We start from the raw sequence: 27,137 nt of genomic DNA, 5'->3' as shown, positions 1-27,137 counted from the left end.
CCTCTTATTATCTTGTACACCTCTATCATGTCTCCTCTCATCCTCCTTCTCTCCAAAGAATAAAGCCCTAGCTCCCTTAATCTCTGATCATAATCCATACTCTCTAAACCAGACAGCATCCTGGTAGATCTGCTCTGTACCCTTTCCAATACTTCCACATCCTTCCTATAGTGAGGCAAGCAGAACTGGACACAGTATTCCGAGTGTGGCCTAACCAGAGTTTTATAGAGCTGCATCACTACATCGCGACTCTTAAACTCTACTCCTCGACTTATGAAAGCTAACACCCCATAAGCTTTCTTAACTACCCTATCTACCTGTGAGGCACCTTTCAGGGATCTGTGGACATGTACCCTGAGATCCCTCTGCTCCTCCACACTACCAAGTATTCTGCCATTTACTTTGTACTCTGCCTTGGAGTTTGTTTTTCCAAAGTGTACCACCTCACACTTCTCCGGGCTGAACTCCATCTGCCACTTCTCAGCCCACTTCTGCATCCTATCAATGTCTCTCTGCAATCTTTGACAATCCTCTGCACTATCTACAACAGCACCAACCTTTGTGTCATCTGCAAACTTGCCAACCCACCCTTCTACCCCCACATCCAGGTTGTTAATAAAAATCACGAAAAGTAGAGGTCCCAGAACAGATCCTTGTGGGACACCACTAGTCACAATTCTCCAAACTGAATGTACTCCCTCCACCACGATCCTCTGTCTTCTGCAGGCAAGTCAATTTTGAATCCAGCTGGCCAAACTTCCCTGGATCCCATGCCTTCTAACTTTCTGAATAAGCCTACTGATATAGATCACATCCATATCACATCGATCCCTGCGGAATGCGGGGGGGGGGAGGGAAAGATGTGCTTAGTGGTGGGATCCCATTGGAGGTGGCGGAAGTTACGGAGAATAATATGTTGGACCCGGAGGCTGATGGGGTGCATTCCGCAGGGATCGCTCTCTACGCAACTCCCCTGTCCATTCGTCCCCCCCATCCCTCCCCACTGATCTCCCTCCTGGCACTTATCCGTGTAAGCGGAACAAGTGCTGCACATGCCCTTATACTTCCTCCCTTACCACCATTCAGGGCCCCAAACAGTCCTTCCAGGTGAGGCGACACTTCACCTATGAGTCGGCTGGGGTGATATACTGTGTCCGGTGCTCCCCATGTGGCCTTCTATATATTGGCGAGACCCGACGCAGACTGGGAGACCGCTTTGCTGAACATCTACGCTCTGTCAGCCAGAGAAAGCAGGATCTCCCAGTGGCCACACATTTTAATTCCACATCCCATTCCCATTCTGACATGTCTATCCACGGCCTCCTCTACTGTAAAGATGAAGCCACACTCAGGTTGGAGGAACAACGTCTTATATCCCGTCTGGGTAGCCTCCAACCTGATGGCATGAACATCGACTTCTCTAACTTTCGCTAATGCCCCATCTCCCCCTCGTACCCCATCTGTTATCTATTTTTATACACATATTCTTTCTCTCACTCTCCTTTTTCTCCCTCTGTCCCTCTGAATATACCCCTTGCCCATCCTCTGGGTCCCCCCACCTCCTTGTCTTTCTTCCCGGACTTCCTGTCCCATGATCTTCTCGTATCCCCTTTTGCCTATCACCTGTCCAGCTCTCGGCTCCATTCCTCCCCCTCCTGTCTTCTCCTATCATTTTACATCTCCCCCTCCCCCTCCAACTTTCAAATCCCTTACTCACTCTTCCTTCAGTTAGTCCTGACGAAGGGTCTCGGCCTGAAACGTTGACTGCACCTCTTCCTAGAGATGCTGCCTGGCCTGCTGCGTTCACCAGCAACTTTTATGTGTGTTGCTTGAATTTCCAGCATCTGCAGAATTCCTGTTGAGAGCGTTTACAAGTTGTGATAGCCATAGTCATACTTTATTGATCCCGGGGGAAATTGGTTTTCGTTACAGTTGCACCATAAATAATAAATAGGAATAGAACTATAAATAGTTAAATAGTAATATGTAAATTATGCCAGTAAATTATGAAATTAGTCCAGGACCAGCCTATTGGTTCAGGGTGTCTGACCCTCCAAGGGAGGAGTTGTAAAGTTTGATGGCCACAGGCAGGAATGACTTCCTATGACGCTCAGTGTTGCATCTCAGTGGAATGAGTCTCTGGCTGAATGTACTCCTGTGCCCACCCAGTACATTATGTAGTGGATGGGAGACATTGTCCAAGATGGCATGTAACTTAGACAGCATCCTCTTTTCAGACACCACCGTCAGAGAGTCCAGTTCCATCCCCACAACATCACTGGCCTTACGAATGAGTTTGTTGATTCTGTTGGTGTCTGCTACCCTCAGCCTGCTGCCCCAGCACACAGCAGCAAACATGATAGCACTGGCCACCACAGACTCGTAGAACATCCTCAGCATCGTCCGGCAGACGTTAAAGGACCTCAGTCTCCTCAAGAAATAGATACGGCTCTGACCCTTCTTGTAGACAGCCTCAGTGTTCTTTGACCAGTCCAGTTTATTGTCAGTTTATTGTGATGAACTGAGATCTTGGATACATACATGGAATTATGATGTAGTGGCCATTACAGAGACTTGGCTGGCACCAGGGCAGAAATGGATTCTCAATATTCCTGGATTTCAGTGCTTTAAAAGGGATAGAGAGGGCAGAAAAAGGGGAGGAGGGGTGGCATTACTGGTCAGGGATACTATTACAGCTACAGAAATGGTGGGTAATGTAGTAGGATCCTCTTTTGAGTCAATATGGGTGGAAGTCAGGAACAGGAAGGGAGCAGTGACTCTACTGGGGGTATTCTGTAGACCCCCTGGTAGCAGCAGAGATACAGAGGAGCAGATTGGGAGGCAGATTTTGGAATGGTGCAAAAATAACAGGATTGTTATCATGGGTGACTTTAACTTCCCTAATATTGATTGGCACCTGATTAGTTCCAAGGGTTTAGATGGGGCAGAGTTTGTTAATTGTGCCCAGGATGGATTCCTGTCACAGTATGTGGACAGGCCGACCGGGGGAATGCCATACTAGATCTAGTACTCGGTAATGAACCGGGTCAGGTCACAGATCTCTCAGTGGGTGAGCATCTGGGGGACAGTGACCACCGCTCCCTGGCCTTTATAATTATCATGGAAAAGGATAGACTCAAAGAGGACAGGAAAATTTTTAATTGGGGAAAGGCAAATTATGAGGCTATAAGGCTAGAACTTGTGGGTGTGAATTGGGATGATGTTTTTGCAGGGAAATGTACTATGGACATGTGGTTGATGTTTAGAGATCTCTTGCGGGATGTAAGGGATAAATTTGTCCCGGCGAGGAAGATAAAGAATGGTAGGGTGAAGGAACCATGGGTGACAAGTGAGGTGGAAAATCTAGTCAGGTGGAAGAAGGCAGCATACATGAGGTTTAGGAAGCAGGGATCAGATGGGTCTATTGAGGAATATAGGGAAGCAAGAAAGGAGCTTAAGAAGGGGCTGAGAAGAGCAAGAAGGGGGCATGAGAAGGCCTTGGTGAGTAGAGTAAAGGAAAACCCCAAGGCACTCTTCAATTATGTGAAGAAAAAAAGGATGACAGGAGTGAAGGTAGGACCGATTAGAGATAAAGGTGGGAAGATGTGCCTGGAGGCTGTGGAAGTGAGCGAGGTCCTCAATGAGTACTTCTCTTCGGTATTCACCAATGAGAGGAAACTTGATGATGGTGAGGACAATATGAGTGAGGTTAATGTTCTGGAGCATTGTTGTTATTAAGGGAGAGGAGGAGTTGGAAATGTTAAAATACATTAGGACAGATAAGTCCCTGGGGCCTGACGGAATATTCCCCAGGCTGCTCCATGAGGCGAGAGAAGAGATTGCTGAGCCTCTGGCTAGGATCCTCGTTGTCCACGGGAATGGTATCGGAGGATTGGAGGGAGGCGAATGTTGTTCCCTTGTTCAAAAAAGGTAGTAGGGATAGTTCGGGTAGTTATAGACCAGTGAGCCTTACGTCTGTGGTGGGAAAGCTGTTGGAAAAGATTCTTAGAGATAGGATCTATAGGCATTTAGAGAATCATGGTCTGATCAGGGACAGTCAGCATGGCTTTGTGAAGGGCAGATCGTGTCTAACAAGCCTGATAGAGTTCTTTGAGGAGGTGACCAGGCATATAGATGAGGGTTGTGCAGTGGATGTGATCTATATAGATTTTAGTAAGGTATTTGACAAGGTTCCACACAGTAGGCTTATTCAGAAAGTTAGAAGGCATGGGATCTAGGGAAGTTTTGCCAGGTGGATTCAGAATTGGCCTGCCTGCAGAAGGCAGAGGGTGGTGGTGGAGGGAGTACATTGAGATTGGAGGATTGTGACTAGTGGTGTCCCACAAGGATCTGTTCTGGGACCTCTACTTTTCGTGATTTCTATGAACGACCTGGATGTGGGGGTTGAAGGGTGGGTTAGCAAGTGTGTAGAAGACACAAAGGTTGGTGGTGTTGTAGATAGTGTAGAGGATTGTCAAAGATTGCAGGGAGACATTGATAGGATGCAGAAGTAGGCTGAGAAATGGCAGATAGAGTTCAACCTGGAGAAGGACAAACTCCAAGGCAGAGTACAAAGTAAATGTCAGGATACTTGGTAGTGTGAAGGAGCAGAGGGATCTGGGGGTACATGTCCACAGATCCCTGAAAGTTGCCTCACAGGTGGATAGGGTAGTTAAGAAATCTTATGGGGTGTTAGCTTTCATAAGTCGAGGGATAGAGTTTAAGAGTCGCGATGTAATGATGCAACTCTATATAACTCTGGTTAGGCCACACTCGGAGTACTGTGTCCAGTTCTGGCACCTCACTATAGGAAGGATGTGGAAGCATTGGAAAGGGTACAGAGGAGATTTACCAGGATGCTGCCTGGTTTAGAAAGTATGCATGATGATCCGAGATTAAGGGAGCTAGGTCTTTACTCTTTGGAGAGAAGGAGGATGAGAAGAGACATGATTGAGGTGTACAAGATAATAAGAGGAATAGATAGAGTGGATAGCCAGCGCCTCTTCCCCAGGGCACCACTGCTCAATACAAGAGGACATGGCTTTAAGGTAAGGGGTGGGAAGTTCAAGCGGGATATTAGAGGAAAGCTTTTTACTCAGAGAGTGGTTGGTGCGTGGAATGCACTGTCTGAGTCAGTGGTGGAGGCAGATACACTAGTGAAGTTTCAGAGACTACTAGACAGGTATATGGAGGAATCTAAGGTGGGGGCTTATATGGGAGGCAGGGTTTGAGGGTCGGCACCTATGTTCTATGTATCCCCAGGTATCTGTAATCCTCCACCATGTCCACACTGACCCCCTGGATGGAAACAGGGGTCACCGGTACCTTAGCTCTCCTCAGGTCTACCACCATCTCCTTAGTCTCTTTCAAATTGAGCTGCAGATAATTCTGCTCACACCATGTGACGAAGTTTCCTACCATAGCCCTGTACTCAGCCTCGCCTCCCTTGCTGACGCATCCAACTATGGCAAAGTCATCCGAAAACTTCTGAAGATGACAAGACTCTGTGCAGTAGTTGATGTCTGAGGTATAAATGGTGAAGAGAAAGGGAGACAAGACAGTCCCCTGTGGAGACCCAGTGCTGCTGATCACTCTGTCGGACACACAGTGTTGCAAGCACACGTACTTGTGGTCTGCCAGTCAGGTAATCAAGAATCCATGATGCCTGGGAAGCATCCACCTGCATCGCTGTCAGCTTCTTCCCCAGCAGAGCAGGGTGGATGCTGTTGAACGCACTGGAGAAGTCAAAAAACATGACCCTCACAGTTCTCGCTGGCTTGTGCAGGTGGGCGTAGACAGGGTTCAGCAGGTAGACGATGGCATCCTCAACTCCTAGTCGGGGCTCGTAGGCGAACTGGAGGGGATCCAAGTGTGGCTTGACCATAGGCTGGAGCAGCTCCAGAACAAGTCTCTCCAGGGTCTTCATGATGTGGGAGGTCAATGCCACCGGTCTGTAGTCATTGAGGCCGCTGGGGCGCGGTGTCTTCGGCACAGGGACGAGGCAGGACGTCTTCCACAGCACAGGAACCCTCTGGAGCCTCGGAGCCTCAGGCTCACGTTGAATACATGGCGAAGTACTCCCCATAGCTGAGGGGCACAGGCTTTGAGCACCCTGGTACTGACACGATCCGGTCCTGCAGCCTTGCTTGGGTTGAGCCATTTCAGTTGTCTTCTCACCTGTTCAGCTGTGAACCCCACCGTGGTGGTTTCGTGTGGGGAAGGGGTATAGTCATGAGAGCAGGGTGGGGGACTGTGAGGAGGGGTAGGAGGGGAGAGTGGAATATGATACTTGCCAAAGGGGGTGTTACTAAGTACTGACCGTGCAGAGTGCCGAAACTTTTGCTTAGGGCCCTTTTCCTTTTTTGTTAATTTGAGGCTGTAAAAGATGGAAATAAAAAAAAGTAAACACGAGGAATTCTGCAGATGCTGGAAATTCAAGCAACACACATCAGAGTTGCTGGTGAACGCAGTATATCACCCCAGCCGACTGCAGGTGAAGTGGCAGTAGACGCAGTATATCACTCCAGCCGACTCACAGGTGAAGTGATATACTGCGTCCGGTGCTCCCGATGTGGCCTTCTATATATTGGCGAGACCCGACGCAGACTGGGAGATCGTTTTGCTGAACACCTGCGCTCTGTCCGCCAGAGAAAGCAGGATCTCCCAGTGGCCACACGTTGTAATTCCACATCCCATTCCCATTTTGACATGTCTATTCACGGCCTCCTCTACTGTAAAGATGAAACCACACTCAGGTTGGAGGAACAACACCTTATATTCTGTCTTGGTAGCCTCCAACCTGATGGCATGAACATTGACTTCTCTAACTTCCGCTAATGCCCCACCTCCCCCTTGTACCCCATCTGTTATTTATTTATATACACACATTCTTTCACTCTCCTTTTTCTCCCTCTGTCCCTCTGACTATACCCCTTGCCCATCCTCAGGGTTTTTCCCCCCCTCCCCCTTTTCCTTCTCCCTGGGCCTCCTGTCTCATGATCCTCTCATATCCCTTCTGGCAATCACCTGTCCAGCTCTTGGCTCCATCTCTCCCCCTCCAACTTTCAAATCTCTTACTAACTCTTCCTTCAGTTAGTCCTGACGAAGGATCTTAGCCCGAAACATCGACTGTACCTCTTCCTAGAGATGCTGCCCGGCCTGCTGCGTTCACCAGCAACTTTGATGTGTGTTGCGTTCATTAAAAAAAAAGTAATCTTGCTTAACATATTAAAGAAAAGTGTCATCTTTAACTTCATGCTTTTTGGAAATCAGGTCATCTTTTACTCGCTTAGCTATTCACAGTAACAGAAATTTTGACCAGGGGTGCCCAAACTTTTGCATGCCTGTGTGTGTGTGTGTGTGTGTGTGTGTGTGTTATATAAAATTAAATAAGCAGTGCAGAAACAGAGAAAATCTGTGAGGTGATGTTCAATGCCCAATCAGAAACCTGGTGGTGGAGGGGAAGAAACTGTTCCCCAAACATTGAGTGTATCTCTTCAGGCTCCTGTGCCACCTCCGTGATGGTAGATTTAAATGCATTTAGTTGAAATCTTATTATTAATTGCACTGGTGCATTTACCATTGGATTTGAGCCTTACAAATTCATATTTTTCACTTGCATGTTTATAATACAATAAGCATTTATTGACATTATTCCCTAATCCCAATCAGTCTACTAAAGTTCAAAGTAAATTTATTGTCAACGTTCTTGTGTATATTAAGTACAGTGTCCATAAAAAGTGTTCTCCCCCCTCCCAGAAGATTTCATTTTTATTGTTTTGCAACATTGAATCACAGTGGATCTAAGTTGGCTTTTTTGACATTGTTCAACAGAAAAAGACTCTTTAACATGAAAGTGAAAACAAATCTCTACAAAGTGATCTAAATTAATTACAAATTAATTTGGTTAATTTGGCTCCTCTGGTTCGGGAGCCTGATGCTTGAGGGGTAATAACTGCTCTTGAACCTGATGGTGTGGGGCTGAGGCTCCTGTATCACCTCCCTGATGACAGCAGTGAGAAGATGGTGGGGGTCCTTGATGATGGATGATGCTTTCCTGTGATAGCGCTCCGTGTTGATGTGCTCAGTGGTGGGGGAGGGCTTTACTAGGAATGTAGTCACATGGATTGCTTATTATCTGCATCTTTTTCCAGGTGCACTTCAGGAAGAAGGCAAAATGGCACTGGATCACCTCTTGAAATTTATGGTTCACCCTGCCATCTCCAGTATCAACCTTACAGCTGCCCTGGGTTCTTTGGCAACCATTGCTCGGCAACGGCCCATGTACATGTCTGAAGTGATTCAAGCATACGAGACTCTTCATGGTGAGGATGTGAGAAAAAAGATGGTTCCTGTCATGATATTTCTGATGAGTCATTCTTGCACAAGTCAGCTCACAGTGATTTGTGAACACAGTGTGTAGTTTATCCAGAGGTTGGTGAATCTGTGGAATTCATTACCACAGATGGTTGTGGAGGCCAAGTCATTGAGCATACTTAAAGCGAAGGTTGATAGGTTCTTGATTAGTCTGGGTGTCAAAGGTTACATGGAGAAGTCAGCAGTACGGTGATGAAAGGAATAATAAATCAGCCATGATGGGCAAACCTGATGGGCTGAATGACCTAATTCTGCTCCTATGTCTTATGGTTTTATGGTCTTGCAGAACTCAGGTTGTGGCAGGGTTCTTTTTCCTTAGTAACTGAAACTGTTCACGAGGTGGAACTGGACAGACAGCTGTGATAGGAGAGCAAGCAGCCGGATGGCCAGATGAACTGATCAAAATCAAAATAAGAATAACTGCAGATGTTCGATATTCAAAAAAAAGCAGAAAATTTTGGAAATACTCAGATCAGTTAATTTTTATGGAGGGAAGAACAGAGTTTAATGATTTTGGTCAATGTTGGTTGAAGAATTCTTCTCCAAGAGATCCTTTATAGTTCAGCTATAGGGGCCTAGTTCAGCATCAGTCCAAAGAGCAGAATATCTGAGAATACGATTCCTTCAGTAGAATCCTCCAACTCTACATTGGAGAGGGTCCAGGGAAGGTTCATGAGAATGATCCCAGTAATGAAAAAGTTAATGTATGATGACTGTTTGGCTCTGGGCCTGTATGAGCTGAAGTTTAGAAGAATAAGGGGGAGTCCTAATTGAAACCTACCAAATATTGAAAGGCCTGGGCAGAGTGGACATAGAGCGGATATACAGTGGGGGAGTCTCACAGCCGCCGAATAGGACATCCCTTTAAAACAACAAGAAGGAATTTCTTTTAGTCACAGGGTGGTAAATCTGTGGAATTCATTGCCACAGATGGTTACGGAGGCATTTGAGGCCACTGCTGCCACTGCCTGGAGTGTCCATGACCCTCAACACTCACTTTGAGGATTACTGAATCATGTGATAATATAAGAATTAAAAGAAGCATGGTCTGTGAACCCCTAACTCTCACTGGACCATTCAGTAAGACATCAGCTTATTTATTTTTAGAGCCTCAGTGTCACTCGTGCTTCATAAAACTGGGCATCAAGTAGTCTCTGTTTTGAGTATTCTTGGAGACTGAGCACCCTTGTGAGTAAAGAATTCACAAAATTCACCACCATAATGTTCAACTTCCAAGTATTTGGGAAATTTAGCAAAGCTCCAAATTTCGTGGTTGGTCTGGATTTTAATGGCTTTTCTTCTGAAAGTTAACAAATGTAACAGGATGTTGAGAAAGTTTTGGTACAACAGTACAAGATGTTGGTGAGACTGCACTTGGAGTACTGTGTGCTGTTCTGGTCGCCTAACTAAAAAGATGGCATTAAGTTGGAATGAGTACAGAAAAGATTGACAAGCATATCACTGAGATTGGAGGACTTGAGATATGAAGACAGAATGATGGGCTGGGACTGTTTTCCTTGGAGCTTAGCAGGTTGAGGCTGAGGTTTACAAAATCATGAGGCACTCAGTTAGGGGAAATGTTCTTTTTCCCAGGGAGGGGGAGTTGAAAAGGGAAACCAGAGGGAATATGATGTGAGATGAAAAATTATAGGGAACCTGAGGGGCAAGTTTTTCCCATGTGGGGTGGTACGTATATGGAATGAACTGCTAGAGGTATTGGTAGTGGCAGTTACAATTACTATGTATAAAATACATTTGGATAGGAAAGATTTAGAGGGATATGGGCCAAGTACAAGGAAAATAGGATTAGCTCAGGTATACAACGAGGTTGGCACAGATGAGCTGGGTGAGGGGCCTCTTTCTGCGGTGTATAACTCTGGTAGTTTACAAGCTTGTGTTCAGTAAGTTTTGCTGAATTTACTGTGGTTACTCAACTTGTGTTTAGTGTGATTTGCCCTAGCTACTGATGACTGGCACATCTCCACAGCTAGCTTCAGTGCCAATTGTTTATGATTCAAGCCTGTTCCTTCCCAGTCTCCTAGGTTTGATAAGCATAGCTGATTGTGGGGCTTGTGTGATAAGCTGCTCTCCTGGTTGTGAGGGAGGAGTTTGTGCTGTGCAGGTGTCACATCTTTCACACCTGATTTCTGGTTCCAGCCAACCTGCCGCCGACGCTGGCGAAGTCGCAGGTCAGCAGTGTACGAAAGAACTTGAAGCTGCACTTACTGAGCGTCCTTAAGCATCCATCCTCTGTTGAATTCCATGCACAAATCACTACGCTTCTGCTGGACCTCGGCACACAGCAGCAGGAGATCGCTCGCAACATGCCCAACCTGAAAGATATGCGGAAACGTCACCGCGAGGAGACTGACCAGGGCCTCAAGAAAATCAAAATAGGTAAGAGGGCTGTCATCCAAATTCATGAACTCGCTGTGCTTCTGTTCAGCCTGGGGAAGAGGTTGAGGTAGTAAACTGTGATTCAAAAACAATTAGTGATGCAGAAAATCTGCATTTAGTGTGACAGTTGCTTTATAAATGCTGCTTTAGGTCTGCTTTTTATTAAATCCTTGAGAGATGTTCTTACACTGAAATATTTCTAACTTTGAATTCTTTGAAATTACCTATTTGATCTTGGTATTTTTAATCTTTTTAATCAGTTTTTACGGAGAAGGATTTCTTTTGTGAAACCATTTCATTTAATGAATTGCACCAATTATTCAAACTGGTGTTTGAATTCAGTAAAGTATGAGAATGCATTTGAAGAGGAACAAAGTGAGTGTGCGTCCAAGGGTCCTTCAAGAATTCATTCGTTTATTAGCCAAGGTATAGAATATACCTCCTCCTTCCCCTTCTCCCACGGCCCACTCTCTTCTATCAGATTCCTTCTTCTCCAGCCCTTCATCTCTTCCACCCATCTTGTCCTCATCATCGCTCCACCTTTTTATCCTGGCGTCCTTCCCCATTCCTTTTACTAGTCTTGAAGGACCTCAGTTCACAATGTTAACTGTTTTATTCAGTTTCATAGCTGCTGTCTGACTTGAGTTCAAGCATTTTGTGTGTGTTTCTCAGCTGAACCTCTTGTGTTTATAAAAGCAAGTAGTTGAGTTAAGATTGTTTTAGACCATGGCTGACCACTGCTTGCAGGCCTGGTCACTTTACAACAAGGCTTTTATTACACTGGAGAGGATGTAATGCAGCTATACAGGAATGGAACATAATATGAAAACAGCTTGTGTAAGCTAGGATTAGTTTCTGTATAACAGAAGATACTAAAAGGAAATCTGAATTCAAAGTTGAGGAGCCAAAATAAATTTCTTTTAAGAGTGGTCAAAAACTAAGAGGCATAAATTTAAAGTAATTGATGTTGTTGAGATAAAAACAAACCTTTTCAGGGAGTGTGGGTCTCGAAGACTATAGAGGTAGAATCCTCCATATTGATGTATGCTTGAGCACTGATAGTCAGGACTGTGAATGTAATGTTGAAAGATGAAAGTCTGGTAAAGGCAAAATGTGCTGTGTAGCCCTAGAACAACTGAGCACAGAACAGCATGGCACAGGATAGGCCATTCTGCCCACGATGTGCCAATTGTGATAGAGTCATTGTGAAGTACAACACAGAAACAGCCCCTTCAAGCTAACTAGTCCAAAACCACTTTCACTGCCTACTCCATCAACCTGCCCTGACCATAGCCCTCCATACCCCTACTGTCCACCTACCTATCCAAACCTCTTAAATGTTGAAATCGAGCTATTGCGCACCACGTGCTGGCAGCTCAATCCACACTCTCGCAACCCTCTGAGTGAAGAAGTTACTCTGGATGCTGCTCTCTTGTGACAGTGCTCCACGTAAATGTCATTTATCTGTCTAAAAGCCCTGAAATCCACCAAGCTACCTACTTCCGCTGCTGACCATGATGACCCGTTCTGCCCCACATGTCACCTTTAAACACTTCCCACTCCCACCCTGCATACTCAACACACATCCCCTGGTGCTTGCCATTTCTACCCAGGGAAAAAGATTCTGTCTATCCTATCTGTTCCTCTCATCTTTTTCAAAACTTCTATCTGATCTCCCCTCAGCTTTTTACACCCTCTCCACCGTCTCAACGTCCTTCCAATAATGGGGTGACCAGAATCGCAAACAATACTCAAAGTGTGGTCTCATTAAGGTTTTATGTAGCTGCAGTATGACTTCAGAATCAGGTTTAATGTCACTGGCACGTAGTGAAACCTATTGTTTCGTGACAGCAGTACTTTGCAATATACAATAATAAAAACTACATACATACATCCATCCATCCATTCAGAAATCTGATGGCGGAGGGGAAGAAGCTTTTTCCTGAAATGTGTGTGTGTGTGTGTGTCTTCAGAGTCCTGTACTACCTCCTTGATGGTAGTAATGTGAAGATGGCATGTCCTGGGTGATGGGGCTCCTTAATGACGGATGCTTTTTTTCTGAGGCACTGTCTTTTGAAGGTGTCTTTGATGTTAGGAGGTCCAGTGCCCATAATGGAGATGGCTGAATTCACAACTTCCAGCAGCCTTTTCTCTCTTTAAATCTTTTTATTGAATAAGTATACAAAAAGGTAAGCCATATAGACACTAATACACTGTTAGAATATAATAAAATTACAGAAGATATTAATACAAAAAAAATACTACAAACAATGTAATTTAAACATAACATACCAAGGTAACATAATAGTATACTAATTTTTATATATCTATCAATAGAGAAAAGGAAAAAAAACCCCCCCCAAAAAAAACCCACCGTGCAACTAACTAAAAGCAAAGCAAAGCAATGGGCTAACTTGAAACCAAACAGAGTTAAAAAACTTAAAATCACGTCCTCAATCCCGACCTCCATTAAAAACAGTAAAAAAAAACAAGAAGGGTATATATTACATTAAATGAAAATATTGAATAAAAGATCTCCAAGTCTGTTCAAATTTAAATGAGGAGTCATAAAGATTGCTTCTAATTTTCTCCAAATTCAAGCATAATATCATCTGAGAAAACCAAAAGAAAGGTAGTTGGAGCATTAAGCTCTTTCCAATGTTGTAAGATACATCTTTTCGCCATTAAAGTAAGAAATGCAATCATTCTACGGGCTGAAGGGGAAAGATTACTGGAAATTTTAGGTAGTCCAAAGATAGCAGTAATAGGGTGAGGAGAGATATCTATATTCAATACCTTGGAGATAATATTAAAAATGTCTCTCCAAAAAGTTTCCAGAGTAGGGTAGGACCAAAACATATGAGTTAAAGAGGCTATCTGCCCCGGACATCTATCACAAAAAGGATTAATATGAGAATAAAAGCGCGCTAACTTATCTTTGGACATATGTGCTCTATGAACAACTTTAAATTGAATTAGGGAATGTTTAGCACAGATAGAGGAAGTATTGACTAATTGTAAAATCTGCCCCCAGTCATCCACGGAAATGATAAACCCCAATTCCTGTTCCCAATCTACCCTAATCTTATCAAATGGAGCTTTCCTAAGTTTCATAATAATATTATAAATCATAGCCGATGCACCTTTCTGACATGGATTAAGGTTAATTATAGTTTCTAAAATGTATGTAGGAGGAAGCATTGGAAAGGAAGAAAGTATAGTACTTAGGAAATTTCTAACTTGTAGATATCTAAAAAAATGTATTCTTGATAAGTTATATTTATTAGATAATTGTTCAAAAGACATAAGGGAACCATCTAAAAATAAATCCAAAAACCGTGAAATACCCTTAGTCTTCCAAATTTGAAAAGCACGATCCGTAAAAGAGGGAGGAAAAAATATGTTACCTAAAATAGGAATCGCTAACCCAAATTGATTAAGATCAAAAAATTTTCTGAATTGAAACCAAATACGTAAGGTATATTTAACTATCGGGTTAGACACCTGTTTAAGGCGTTTCAAATCAAAAGGAAGAGAGGAACCTAAAATAAAGCCAAGTGTAAAACCCTGAACAGATTGTAATTCCAATGCTACCCATTTAGGAATGGATAGTATATCCTGGTCAAGTAACCAGAATTTCATATGTCGAATATTAATTGCCCAATAATAAAATCTAAAGTTAGGTAATGCTAAACCTCCATCTCTCTTAGCTTTCTGTAAATGTATTTTACCCAGTCTCGGGTTTTTATTCTGCCAAATAAATGAAGAAATTTTAGAGTCGACTTTGTCAAAAAAAGATTTTGGAACAAAGATTGGTAATGCCTGAAATATATATAAAAATTTTGGCAAAAAAAACATCTTAACTGCATTAATACGACCAATCAAAGTTAAATATAAAGGAAACCATTTAGATGAAAGTTGAATAATATGGTCTATTAATGGTAAAAAGTTAGTGTTAAATAAATCTTTGTATTTACAAGTAATTTTAATCCCAAGATATGAAAAATAATTATTAATCAATTTAAATGGAAATTTATAATATAAGGGAAGTTGTTTATTAATTGGAAAGAGTTCACTCTTACTAAGATTTAATTTATAACCTGAAAAAAGACCAAATTGTGCTAATAGCTCTAAAACAGCCGGGATGGATTTTTGGGGATCAGAAATATATAAAAGTAAATCATCAGCATAGAGTGATATTTTATGGGACTTTAAGCCCCGAGTTATCCCAGTAATATTTGGAGATTCTCGAATGGCAATTGCAAGAGGTTCTAATGCAATATCAAATAATAAGGGACTAAGAGGACAACCTTGTCGAGTACCTCGAAAAAGAGGGAAAAAAGGTGAACTTAAAGAGTTAGTACGGACTGAGGCCACAGGAGAATGATATAACAGTTTAATCCAGGATATAAATTTCGAGCTAAAATTAAACATTTCAAGCACCTTAAATAAATAAGGCCATTCTACTCTATCAAAAGCTTTCTCAGCATCTAAAGAGATAACACACTCAGGAACATTTTGTGAGGGAGTATAAACAATATTTAACAGTGTGCGAATATTATAAAAAGAGTAACGACCTTTAATAAAACCCGTTTGGTCTTCCGAAATAATAGAAGGAAGTATTTTTTCTAATCTATTTGCTAATAACTTAGAAAAAACTTTAGAATCAACATTTAATAAAGATATTGGTCTATAAGATGCACATTGAGCAGGATCTTTATCCTTCTTTAATATTAGAGAAATTGGCGCTCTATTGAAAGATTCAGGAAGTTTACCAAGTTTTAATGAAGCCTCAAAGACCCTACAGAACCAAGGGATTAATGAAGGGATTAATGAATTTATAAAATTCTACGGTAAACCCATCAGGGCCAGGAGCTTTCCCCAAATTCATAGAGAAAATAACATTCTTAATCTCATCCGTGGTAATGGGAGTATCTAACATAGAAGACATATCCTGTGAAATCTCAGGGAAGTCTAAATTATCTAAAAAATCATTCATATATTTAGAATCTCGAGGAGACTCTGATTGATATAAGGAAGAGTAAAAATCACAGAAGGTTTGATTAATCCCCACATGATCAAGTATCAGTCGATCATTTTGGTTATAAATCTGATTAATTTGAGATTTAGCATAATTTGACTTCAGTTGATGAGCCAACAGTTTGCCAATTTTGTCACTGTGTACATAAAATTCACTTCTTGTTTTCTTTAATTGGTTTACAATCGAGGACGAGAGTAATAAACTGTGTTCCATTTGAAGTTCAGTTCTTTGTTTATATAACTCCTCAGAAGGAGCTATAACATATTTCTTATCAATTTCCTTAATCTTGTCAACAATTACCAACTCCTCCTGCTTCAGCTTCTTCCTCAAAGCAGCAGAATACGAGATAATCTGACCACGAATATAAGCTTTAAAAGTGTCCCAAAGAATGTTGACAGAAATATCCTCTGTATAGTTAATTGTAAAAAAAAAAGGTCAATCTGTTCATTCATAAAGTTAACAAAGTCCGAGTCCTGAAGCAACAGCGAATTAAAACGCCATTGTCTATTATTTTGTATATTGGCCAGAATTTTAATAGAAAGCTTAAGTGGAGCATGATCCGAAATGGTTATAGAGTCATAATCACATTTAATCACTGAGGAAATAAGACGAGAATCAATAAAGAAATAATCAATTCTTGAATAGGAATGATGAACATGTGAAAAAAAAGAAAAATCTTTTTCCTGAGGATGCAAAAAATGCCAAATGTCCGTCGACCCAGAATCAGAAAGGAATGAATTAATCAAAGTTGCAGATTTATTAGGTAAGGTCTGTAGAGGAGCCGGACGGTCCAAAGCTGGAGACAAACAGGTATTAAGATCTCCGCCCCAGATCAATGAAAACTCATTCAAATTCGGAAACTGATTAAATAATGATTTATAAAATTCCGGACAGTCCATATTAGGAGCATAAACATTAACCAAAACTACTTTTTTATTAAATAGTAAACCACTAACCAATAGAAATCTACCATTCGGATCAGAAATAATATCATGTTGTATAAAAGTAACTGAGGAGTCTATAAAAATAGAGACGCCTCGAATCTTAGCATTGGAGTTCGAATGAAACTGTTGTTCCTTCCAGAATTTAAAAAAACGTAGTCTGTCCCTCCTCCGCACATGGGTCTCTTGTAAAAATAAAATTTGTGCTTTAAGTCTCCGGAACATTTAAAAAACTTTTTCCCTTTTAATAGGATGATTAAGACCATTAGTATTCCAGGAGACAAAATTAATAATAGACTCCATAAACCCTAAAGTCAACCCGCAACAAGGAGGATTGACGATAGGCTCGACCCACGAACCCGGAAAGGGAACAGAACATACAAGAGATACCGGGAAGAAGAACGCAACCAATACTTCAATAATGTATATAGCCCAAGAAGAAAGAGACTAAAACGTGAAGCCCCTCCCACCACCCTCCACCCCATGACCCCAAGGCTAAATCTAACGCAGACCAGCCCGAAAGAAGCAAGCACTAAAACTACCCCCATGACTTCCGGTATACGCTCCCTAAAAAAAGTGTAAATATAAAAAAAGATCAGCTGATTATAAAACAGTAAAAGAATAAAAAAAAGATAACTCAATTAAAATAAACACATAACAGAATAAAAGCCAGAAAATATAAAAAAAAGCGCAATAAACCCCAGACCCATGAGTAAACAAAACAACAAAAATAATGAGATTATTAACATAAACTAGTTATAAAAACCTACAAAACAAAATAGATTTTAAAAAAACTACAAAATTTAAGGCCACAAAGGAAATACGTAAAATGACGATGAGGAAGTAACCACCCAGAATCCCCTGGGAAAAAGAAAGAAATGACGCAGTTAAAAAAAAAGTTTAGCAACCATATTAAATAATGAAAAATAAACTTTTCTGCCCAAATAGGGCAAAAAAAAATTAAGACCGACAAATTCACAGCCTCCGATCAACGGAGATAGTTAAAATATTACGATTAAGATGTTGAAGGTGAAAATTGATTCAGATAACTCTGGGCATCCGATGGAGATTCAAAAAAACGGAGGGCTCCTTCCAGCGTACGAATCCTTAAACGTGCAGGGTGAAGCAGCGCTGGTTTTAAATCCATCTTGTAGAGTTCCGACATCACAGATCTGTAACGAACCTGTTGATCCCGGATTGGTTTACTGAAATCCTCCACGAATCGGAACTTAAGATCCAGAAAATCAATGTAACCTTTAGATCGAACGAAACGAAACCGTTTCTCCTTGTCTTGAAAGTAATGAAAACGTAAAATGACATGTCTAGGTTTATCTGACCTAGGCGAGTATGATGAAACTCTGTGAACACGATCCAATAACGGTGGTTGGTCAGGAAATACAGTAGGAAATGCATCTTTTAAAAGTTGAGAAAAATACTTCATAGGGTTATCGGATTCAACAGCTTCACGCACCCCAATCATTCGAAGATTCTGCCGTCGCATTCTAGATTCTAAGTCAGAGTTTTTAAAGGTCAGAAAGTCGAGTTTCTTCTTCATTACATTAATTGTTTCTTCGATTTTCTCCATCTTGAGCTCACTTTGTTGCGTGGATTTTTGAAGATCAAATATAGCCGACCGATGTTCCGTAATAGATATCTGTATCTTCTCGATTGAATCGGCAACTTTCTGGAAACTAGTTGAAATTTCCGCATGAATCAGCTCCGTAACAGAGGTTGAAATTTCCCTTTGAATTAGCTCCGATATAGCTTTCAAAGTCACCGGTGGTTCACTCGGAGGGAAATCAGTACTTTTCGGTCTAACCGGAGGTTTGCCATCCTTCCCATTTTTTCCATTCTTAGACGTAGCAGACCTTAAACGCATCCAATTATCGGAGAGCCCAATTTATTTCAAAGTATTGTAAAAGTTGATGCCTTAATGGTTAATTAAATTATAGCTGATCATAAGAAGAAAAACTCAGAGGTAATGGAGCGAGTCAAGAACGCGACTTCACTCCATGAGCGCTACCGGAAGTCCCCGCAGCCTTTTCTAATCCTGTGCAGTGACTCCTTCGTAGCAGATAGTGATGCAACCATCTAGAATGCTCTCCACGGTACATCTGTAGAAATTTGCGAGTGTCTTTGATGATATACCAATTCCCCTCAGGCTCCTAATGAGATTTAGCTGCTGTCGGGACTTCCTTTCTCTTGTACTCAACACCTCCTATTTTGCACTTTTTCCGTGATTTCTTGAATGTGACACAACTGGGATGGGTTAAAAGAGCAGAGGTTTACTGAGAGTTGAGCAGAACTATGCATCGTGTGCAGTGTTACCCAGGGGCAGCTAACAATATATTTTCCATCGGAAAGTAGTTATGTTGAGTTTTCAAAAATGGTGGCAGGAGCTTCGGTAGTTTTACAGCTTAGAGGAGGAAGCTGTTTCCCATCCTAACAGTTCTTGTCTTAATGCTACAGTACCTGCTACCTGATGGTAGGGTGTCAAGGAGATTGTTGGATATTGACAATGCTAAGGCTCTTGGGTAGAAATTGATAACAGCTTGTTTTGTGTTCTTAGTCTGAGCAGAAAGTTGGTAATTTATTTATAATTAGGTCTGATATGAATTTTAAAACCTTGGAGAACTCATTCTGTATCTAGATCAGCAAGTGCATTATTAAAATAGACTTCACAGACCCTATATCCCAATGATTTTGGCAGGCAAATAATCAGCGGAGAGGTTGGGAATTTGCTGAGGCCATCACAGTAAGGGAAAAAGATGTTTAATAATGTCATGAAGTTAATCGGAGCTCTTATCTAGAGGAACACTGGTCAAAACATACTTCTGTGTTTTTCCGGGACATTATGGAATTTAGTTCAAGTGATGTTGAGCAAGAATCTGACTTGGTGTCTCAGTAATTGAAAGTGGGGGAAAATGCATATGGTGGACAGCTGAAATAAAAACAGGAAAATGTTGGTTGGTGAATTAATTGGGCACTGTTAAATTACCCTTAGTGTGTGGGTGAGTGACAGAATCTGGCTGGGGAGGAAGGTATGGAGTGCATAGGATTGGAAAAAGCTACAGAGAGTTGTAAGCAACATGCACAAAATGCTGGAGAAACTCAGCAGGCCAGGCAGCATCTGTGGGTGGAGAAAAGCACAGTCAGTCTTTTGGGCTGAGACCCTTCAGCAGTTGTAAAATGCCTCAAGAAGAAGGCATCCATCATCAAGGATCGCCATCACCCGGGACATGCCCTTTTCTCATTGCTACCATCAAGGAGGAGGTACAGGAGCCTGAAGACACACTTAATGTTTCAGGAACAGCTTCTTCCCCTCCACCATCAGGTTCTTAAACCTGATTCTAATTCTGCTGGGAACATGGAGAACAAAATGGGTTGGGTGAAAGTTAGGATTAACGAAAGTGAGCTCTTGTTGTTTGGCAAGGTAGGCTGTAGGGCCTTTTTTTGTGCAATATTACTCTGAAAGTAGAAAAAGATTCAGGATTCCTTCAAGGATTACTATGGGGAGAAACACGTGGAAAATAGAAGTTAATGTTTTGGATTGTCAAATGAATTTGGTTTCCACAGATGCTGCTCTGGGATTTCTTATTTGATATCACTGCACCTTTCATTGTGGTGCCCAAGGATGTACTGAGCAGCCATTCTGTTCCATGGTCTTGCCTGCAAACCTGAAATTTCAAAAGCCTAGGCACCCCAGTGGAGTATATTGCTGCATTCTATAATGTATATAATGCTTATATAATGCATTCTATAAGCAAGGGAGGGATTCACTGAGCCAAAGTTGATGCATAGCTGCCCTTTGCCCCAGCTTCACAAGAATTTGTGCATATTGTAAGTGGTAATTGTGTTCCTGACAGAACCTTTAGGAGAAGATGATGAAGACAAAGATCTTGAGCAAGCGTCAGTTTCCACTGTTAAACCGTCATCGTCCCAGAACACACAGTCTGCCATTGACGTCACGGCACAGTTTCTCATGCCTCTACTCTCGCCAGAGAATGTGGCGAATTTGGTGAGTGCAAAGTTACCAAAGATCCTCCCCTCCGTGGTCTCTGTCTATACTACTTATTGCCTCAGTAAAGGCACCGGTATAATCAACCTGCCCAGACATTCTCTCTTCTCCATTCTCCCATTGGGCAGAAGGTGCAAAACCTTAAAGCACATATTCAGGATGTGCTCAAGCTCAACGATGGCTACCCCACTGATATCAGAGTCTCGTATGATAAGATTGACTTTGAGTAGTTGTATTTCAAGGCTTTATTTGGGGTAAAGGCGATGTGGAATGTACAGGATATGTTTATCAATTCCTGTGACAAAATATGGTAGCCATGTTAGCATAGCAGTTAGAGTGATGCTATTATAGCTTGGGGCATCGAAGTTCAATCCTGACATCTTCTGCAAAGAGTCCGTATTATGCCCTCCCCATGGCCACGTGGGTTTTCCCCAGGCACTTCGGTTTCCTGCCACACTCCAAAGATGTACCGGTTAGTGGGTTAATTGGTCATTGTAAATTGTCCCGTGATTAGTCTAGAATTATATTGGGGGTTGCTGTGCTGTGTGGCTACTTTCAGGGTACCAGAGGGGCCTACTTCGTGCTGAATCTCATCAATAAATAAATAATGTTTAGGATTTTTCGGGTATAATACCAAGTACAGTAGATGCCATAATGAAGCCCTTGCTCTTTGTTTCAGGTTCTGATCAGCATGGTTTATTTACCTGATGTGATGCCAGCCTCCTTCCAGGCTACCTATACCCCTGTGGAGTCAGCAGGAACAGATGCACAGATTAAACATTTAGCCCGACTCATGGCCACACAGATGACATCAGCAGGCCTTGGTCCAGGTAATGAGAAAGTGCTTGGACTTTTCATGGATTTTGTTAGCACAAGGCCGGCATTCATTCATTGCTTTGTGCTCACATTTTTATTTAGATGACGTTGCTGTAAATACTACCAGCAGTAATTGATACATTAAATTGAGAACATAAGAAATAGAATCATAAGAGAGGCACCAAGTCCTTTGTGCTTGTTTTTCAGTGAGGTCACGATCTTTTACCTCTGCAATGTTTCTGTACCAATCTCAAATTCCTTGATAACCTTAATATCATAAGATGTAGAAGCAGAATTAGGCCATTTGGCCTGTCATGTCTTCTCTAGCATAAAATCATGACTGATCTATTATTCCTGTCAACCTCATTCTTCTGCCTCCTCTCCTTAACCTTTGATGCCCTGACTAATCAAGAATTTATCAACCTCCACTTTAAGTATACCCAATAACTTCGCCTCCACAGCTGCCTGTGGCAAGGAATTCCACAGATTCACCACCCTGTGGTTCAAGAAGTTCCTTATTGCTTATCTAAAGGGATGTCGTTTTCTGATGTTGTGCCCTCTTAATTTTATGATGTCATACCACTTGGCGACAGCTGTGAAGGGACAGGATTCGTATTCTGGAGATGGAAAGAACAACCAGAAGACAGCAGAAGAGAGCCAGGAGAAATGCAGCCATGGTTGCCATGTCCCACCTGCAATAGAGCTTGTAGGTCCAGAATAGGATTGTATAGTCATGAAAGACTCACTGTTAAAGGAGTGGACGTCATCATCAGATTTCGATGGACAACCAAAGAAGAAGAAGCCCTCTTAATATCTAAAATCTCGCTGACAGCATCTCCATTGGCTTCTTGGGAAGTAATTTTCAAGGTTTTCCATGCTGTGGGTGAAGATATTTCTTTTCATCTCTTGTTGTGATTCAGGAGTCAGTAGTACTGGACAATTCTTTCAGAGCCAATTAGCACAGAATCCCAATCATGCTGGGTCCAGTGGGTTGTAAAACACAAACTGATGAAGGAACTCAGTGATGGCCTAATGCAGGGTCCTGACCTGAAACATCACTTATCTCTTTACGTCAGATCCTGATTGACCTGCTGAATTCCTGCAGCGGTTTGTTTGTTTATTGCTTCAGGTTCCAGCATCTTATCTCCTTGGGCTTCTGTTCATTCACTATCAAACAGGAGAGGATTCTTTACAACAGATGGTGATGGTCACTGGTTCAGACATATATGTTGGCCGCTGATTTTAGATTTTAACTGTCCGTCTTGTATTGCACCAACCCATTATGTACCAGTGTTGTACGTAGGACCAACCAGAAAAAAGTAATTTTACATTTGGTGCTCTGAATTTTATTTGGAAAGATTCCATCATGATCAAAATTCAAAGTAAAAATTTATTATCAGAGTACATGCATGTCACCATAAACAACCCTTAGATTCTTTTTCCTGCAGGCGTAGTAACTGTAACAGGATCAATGAACAACAAACTGTGAAAATGCAAATATAAATAACAAGTATGAAGTAAAAAGATAGAGTCTTTGAAGTGAGACCATCGGTGTGGGAATGCCAGGAATAGAATGAGTGTATTCATCCCCTTTTGTTCAAGAGCCTATTGGTTGGGGAAAATAGTAATTGTTCTTGAACCTGTTGGTGCGAGTCCTGAGGCCCTTGTATCTTCTACCTGATGCCAGCAGTGAGAAAAGGGCATGGCCTGGATGGTGAGGATCTTTGAAGGATGCTGCTTTTCTATGGCAACGTTTCACGTAGATGTGCTCAATGGTTGGGAGGGCTTTACCTGTAATGTACTTCCTTTTGTAGGATTTTCTGCCCAAAGGCACCGGTGTTCCCAAGCCAGGCCGTAATGCAGCCAGTTAGCACAGTTTCCACCACACATCTATAGAAGTTTTGCCAAGGTTTTTGATGATATGCCAAATCTCCACAGACTCCTGAGGAAGCAGAGGTACAGTCGTGCTTTCTTTGCAATAGTGTTTATATGATGGGTCCAGGACTTAGTTACTGATCCTCTCCACTTTTGATCCTCCAATGGTTACTGGCTCATGGACCTCTGGTTTCCCTTTCCTGACGTCTACGAGCAGTTCCTTGCCCTTACTGACGTTGAGTGAGAGTTGTTGTTATGACACCACTCAGCCAAGTTTTCACTCTCCCTCCTGTATGCAGTTCCTCCCACCTTTGATACGGCCCACAATAGTGGTGTCATTAACAAACTTGCATATAGTGTTGAGCTGTACTTAGTCACACGGTCATGGGTATAAAGCGAGCAGAGCAGGGGCTGAGCACACATCCTTGTGGTGCTCCTGTGCTGATGGAGATTGTGGTGGAGATGTTTTTGTCAATCCGAACTTTCTAGGTGAGTAAATCTGCGATCCAACTGCACAAAGGAGTACTGAGGCCCAGGCCTTGGAGTTTACTGATTAGTTTTGAGAGGATGATGGTGTTAAATGCCGAGCTGTAATTGATAAAGAGCATTCTGATGTAGGCATCTTTGCTGTTTCAAGGTTGTGTGAAGAGCCAATGAGATGGCATCTGCTGTGGACGTGTTGCTACAGTAGGCAAATTGGAGTAGATCCAGTTGCCATTCATACAGGAGCTGGTATGCTTCAAAACTAACCTCTCAAAACACTGTGGCAGGTTACCATGCTCTTCTAAGGCACTGGTATGATTGAAGCTTGCTTGAAGCATGTGGGTACCGCTCGCTGCTGGAGCGAGAAGTTGAAGATATCCATGAACACACCAGCCAATTAGTCAGCACAAGTCTTCAATACTTGACTAGGTACTCCATCAGGACCGGATGCTTTCCTTGGACTCACTTTGTTGAAGGAAGCCGGCACATCATCTTCAGATACCGCGACCAAAGGATCATTGGGAGACACGAGTGTGCGAAGGTTCCTCTCTGTTCTGGTGCTCAAAGTGAGAATAGGAGGCTTTGATCTCACTCAGAAGTGAAGCTATGCCATCTTCTATATCACAAGATGTAACTTTGTAGGAGGTTATGGTATTCAAACCCTGCCACAGCTGTCGAGCATCCCTTATTGATTCTAGTCTAGTCCAGAATCTCCACTTTGCCTTTGAGAAGGTTTTCCAGAGATCATACCTGCACCTCTTGTAGCATTCTTGATCTCCAGACATGAATGCCTCTGATCTGACTCTCAGCGAATTCCAGATTTCATGGTTCAGCCAGGGCATCTGATTGGGTTAAATCCTGACCGACAAACTCATCCACAGCTGTTTTAATAAAGTCTTCTATGACCCTTCTGTAGTCATTCAGGTCCTCAAATGTATTCTTGAACATGGCCCAGTCCACTGACTCAAGGCAATCCTATAACCATTCCTCTGTCTCCCGCGACCACCTGACCAGTTGCCCTGATCTCTGGAGCCTTCCTTTTCAGGCTCTATTTATGTAGGTAGTCAAATAACACCGTGGGGATTTCTTGCAGTAACCTGAGGGAGTCTCAGTTTAACTGGTGACTGAACACAGCTCACTCAGTATTACAGTGAAATGTCAGGTTGCAATTGTGCTGATGTTTCTGCAGAGAGTACAAGCTGCCTGTCATTGACCATGCTGCTTTTGTCATTGCTATTTGGTTTGATCTGGAGGTAAAATGTCAGCCTTCTCTCTCTAGAATGTGGTTGTTCTTACTGGCCAAACGTTTTTTTCCTTAGGTGTTGACCAGATAAAACTTCAGGCAGATGAAGACATGAAACAAGGGAAAGATGGTAAATCTGACATTAGACGACGTTACTCCATGATGCGGGGGCAAGGCCAAGCTATCTCTGTTGTTGGGGCACCTGTTCACTTCTCACAAGAGGAGACGCAAACAAAGAGACGACCAGAGCCTATTATGCCTTCAAATCAGTCCAGGTAATTGGTCAATGCACCGATTTGGGGAAATCAGTGTTCATATGGGTTTGTTGCACAGGATTCAAAGATACATTTAATGTCAGAGAAATGTATACAATATGCATCCTGAAATGCTTTTTCTTTGCAACCATCCACGAAAATAGCGGAGTGCCCCGAAAGAATGAATGACAGTTAAATACTAAAACCCCAAAGTCCCCCCCAGCTTCCCTCTCTCCCACACGTAAACGGCAACAAGCAACAATCCCCCCCCTCCCCCCATTGACAAAAAAAGCATGGAGGACTCAAGCGTGAGCAAAGCAACAGCAAAGACACAGACCTGCAGTACCTCAAAGACTACTTGTTCACCCGGTATTCGACATACCACAGGCTGTCTCTCTCCCTAATAAGGGAGAAAGAGGTGTCTCTGTTTTCACATCGAGAGGGGAGACATAAACAACTCGCTGGGTTACGATGTTAAAAGTCCGTCGCCTTGCCTTTTCCAAGCTCTGTGCCCAAAGATTTCGGGTCTCTGGGCACACAGCCGTAGGTCTTCCAACTCTTCCGATAACACACTGATCTGCCATGACACTGACCTTCGATCCGCCCGTCTCCAGAGCCACAAGATCCCGGTTCTCCCAAGGCGAGCTGAGCTCTTAGGCAAAGCCCTTGGTGTGCCGAGAAATGGCCAGTTGTGAAACCCTGAGGGCGTGTCCCATTCCCTCAAAGAACCGTAGTCAGCATGTAACTTCAGGTCATGGTCTTCAAAAGAACCCTGAAAGGGAAAAATAGCGATATTAAAGATGGGAAATAGAGCTGTTTCTGAAGATGCAAGCAAAGGAGTTGCTGTTAGGTGCTTTTAATCGTCCTAAGCTCCTCCATGTCTTCCTATCCTTTGGTTACACTATCAGGCTGATCTGAGGCTGTGTACTTGGAATGTGTCAAGCTGCATCTCAAGTTTGTAATCTGACACAATTTGATACTGAGCCACATAGAACTGTTAGGACTGGTGACGAATGGCTGGACCAAGATGTATTTTAGTGAGTGACAGCAATTTCGGGAGGGAATTCCAGAGCTTGGGTATGCTTGCTGTAACCATGATTGCCAACAGTAGTGCGGGGCTTTTGAGATCTCTCGAGATTATCAACCAGAAATGAAGACAGCACTATTAAACTAACTCACAACCCTAGCAAAGATCTGCAATCAATTGGGATTTTGTCAAGAGATTGAGAGTTTATTTTGACATGCAATTTCTTAAGTGGAGCTAGGAACCGAAATATTTAGTCACCTCAAGACATGCTACTTGATGTTTTACAAACAGTAATGTTCTGCAACCTCAGTCCTGACTCTCCAAGACAAATGCCTCTTTCTTCCATCAACTCAGCTGGTTGACCAACATTAGCTCCTGTTAACAAACTCAGGTTTGAAGTTTTTATTCTTGTTTTCAAATCACTACATGGCTTTCTTTAGTAGTGCACATAAAATGCTGGTGGAACTCAGCAGGTCAGGCAGCACCAATGGAAAGGACATTTTGGGCCGAGTCTCTTCAGGATGAAAAGGAAGAAGCCAGAATAAGGTGGTGGGGGAGAGGGGAGGACAATCTAGAAAGGTGATAGTTGAAGCCAGTTGGGTGGGAGGGAGTGATAAAGTAAGAAGCTGGGAGGTGACAGTGAAAAAGGCAAAAGGCTGGAGAAGG

At 42.5% G+C, this 27,137-nt stretch overlaps 1 protein-coding gene across 1 annotated transcript in view; it reads left to right on the top strand.

Moving 5' to 3' along the window:
* Positions 1-27,137, top strand: part of sympk (symplekin) — a 122,381-nt gene that overhangs the window by 28,541 nt on the left and 66,703 nt on the right. Inside the window, exons 7-11 of the mRNA XM_063060383.1 lie at positions 8,154-8,324; positions 10,534-10,773; positions 20,622-20,773; positions 21,453-21,603; positions 25,267-25,465. Of these exons, the coding sequence (XP_062916453.1) occupies positions 8,154-8,324; positions 10,534-10,773; positions 20,622-20,773; positions 21,453-21,603; positions 25,267-25,465 (913 nt within the window). The remainder of the gene's footprint in view (positions 1-8,153; positions 8,325-10,533; positions 10,774-20,621; positions 20,774-21,452; positions 21,604-25,266; positions 25,466-27,137) is intronic.

This window comes from Mobula hypostoma, chromosome 10 (assembly GCF_963921235.1).
Source record: "Mobula hypostoma chromosome 10, sMobHyp1.1, whole genome shotgun sequence".
Classification (NCBI taxonomy): Eukaryota; Metazoa; Chordata; class Chondrichthyes; order Myliobatiformes; family Myliobatidae; genus Mobula; species Mobula hypostoma.
This window is presented reverse-complemented; position numbering and strand designations above follow the sequence as displayed.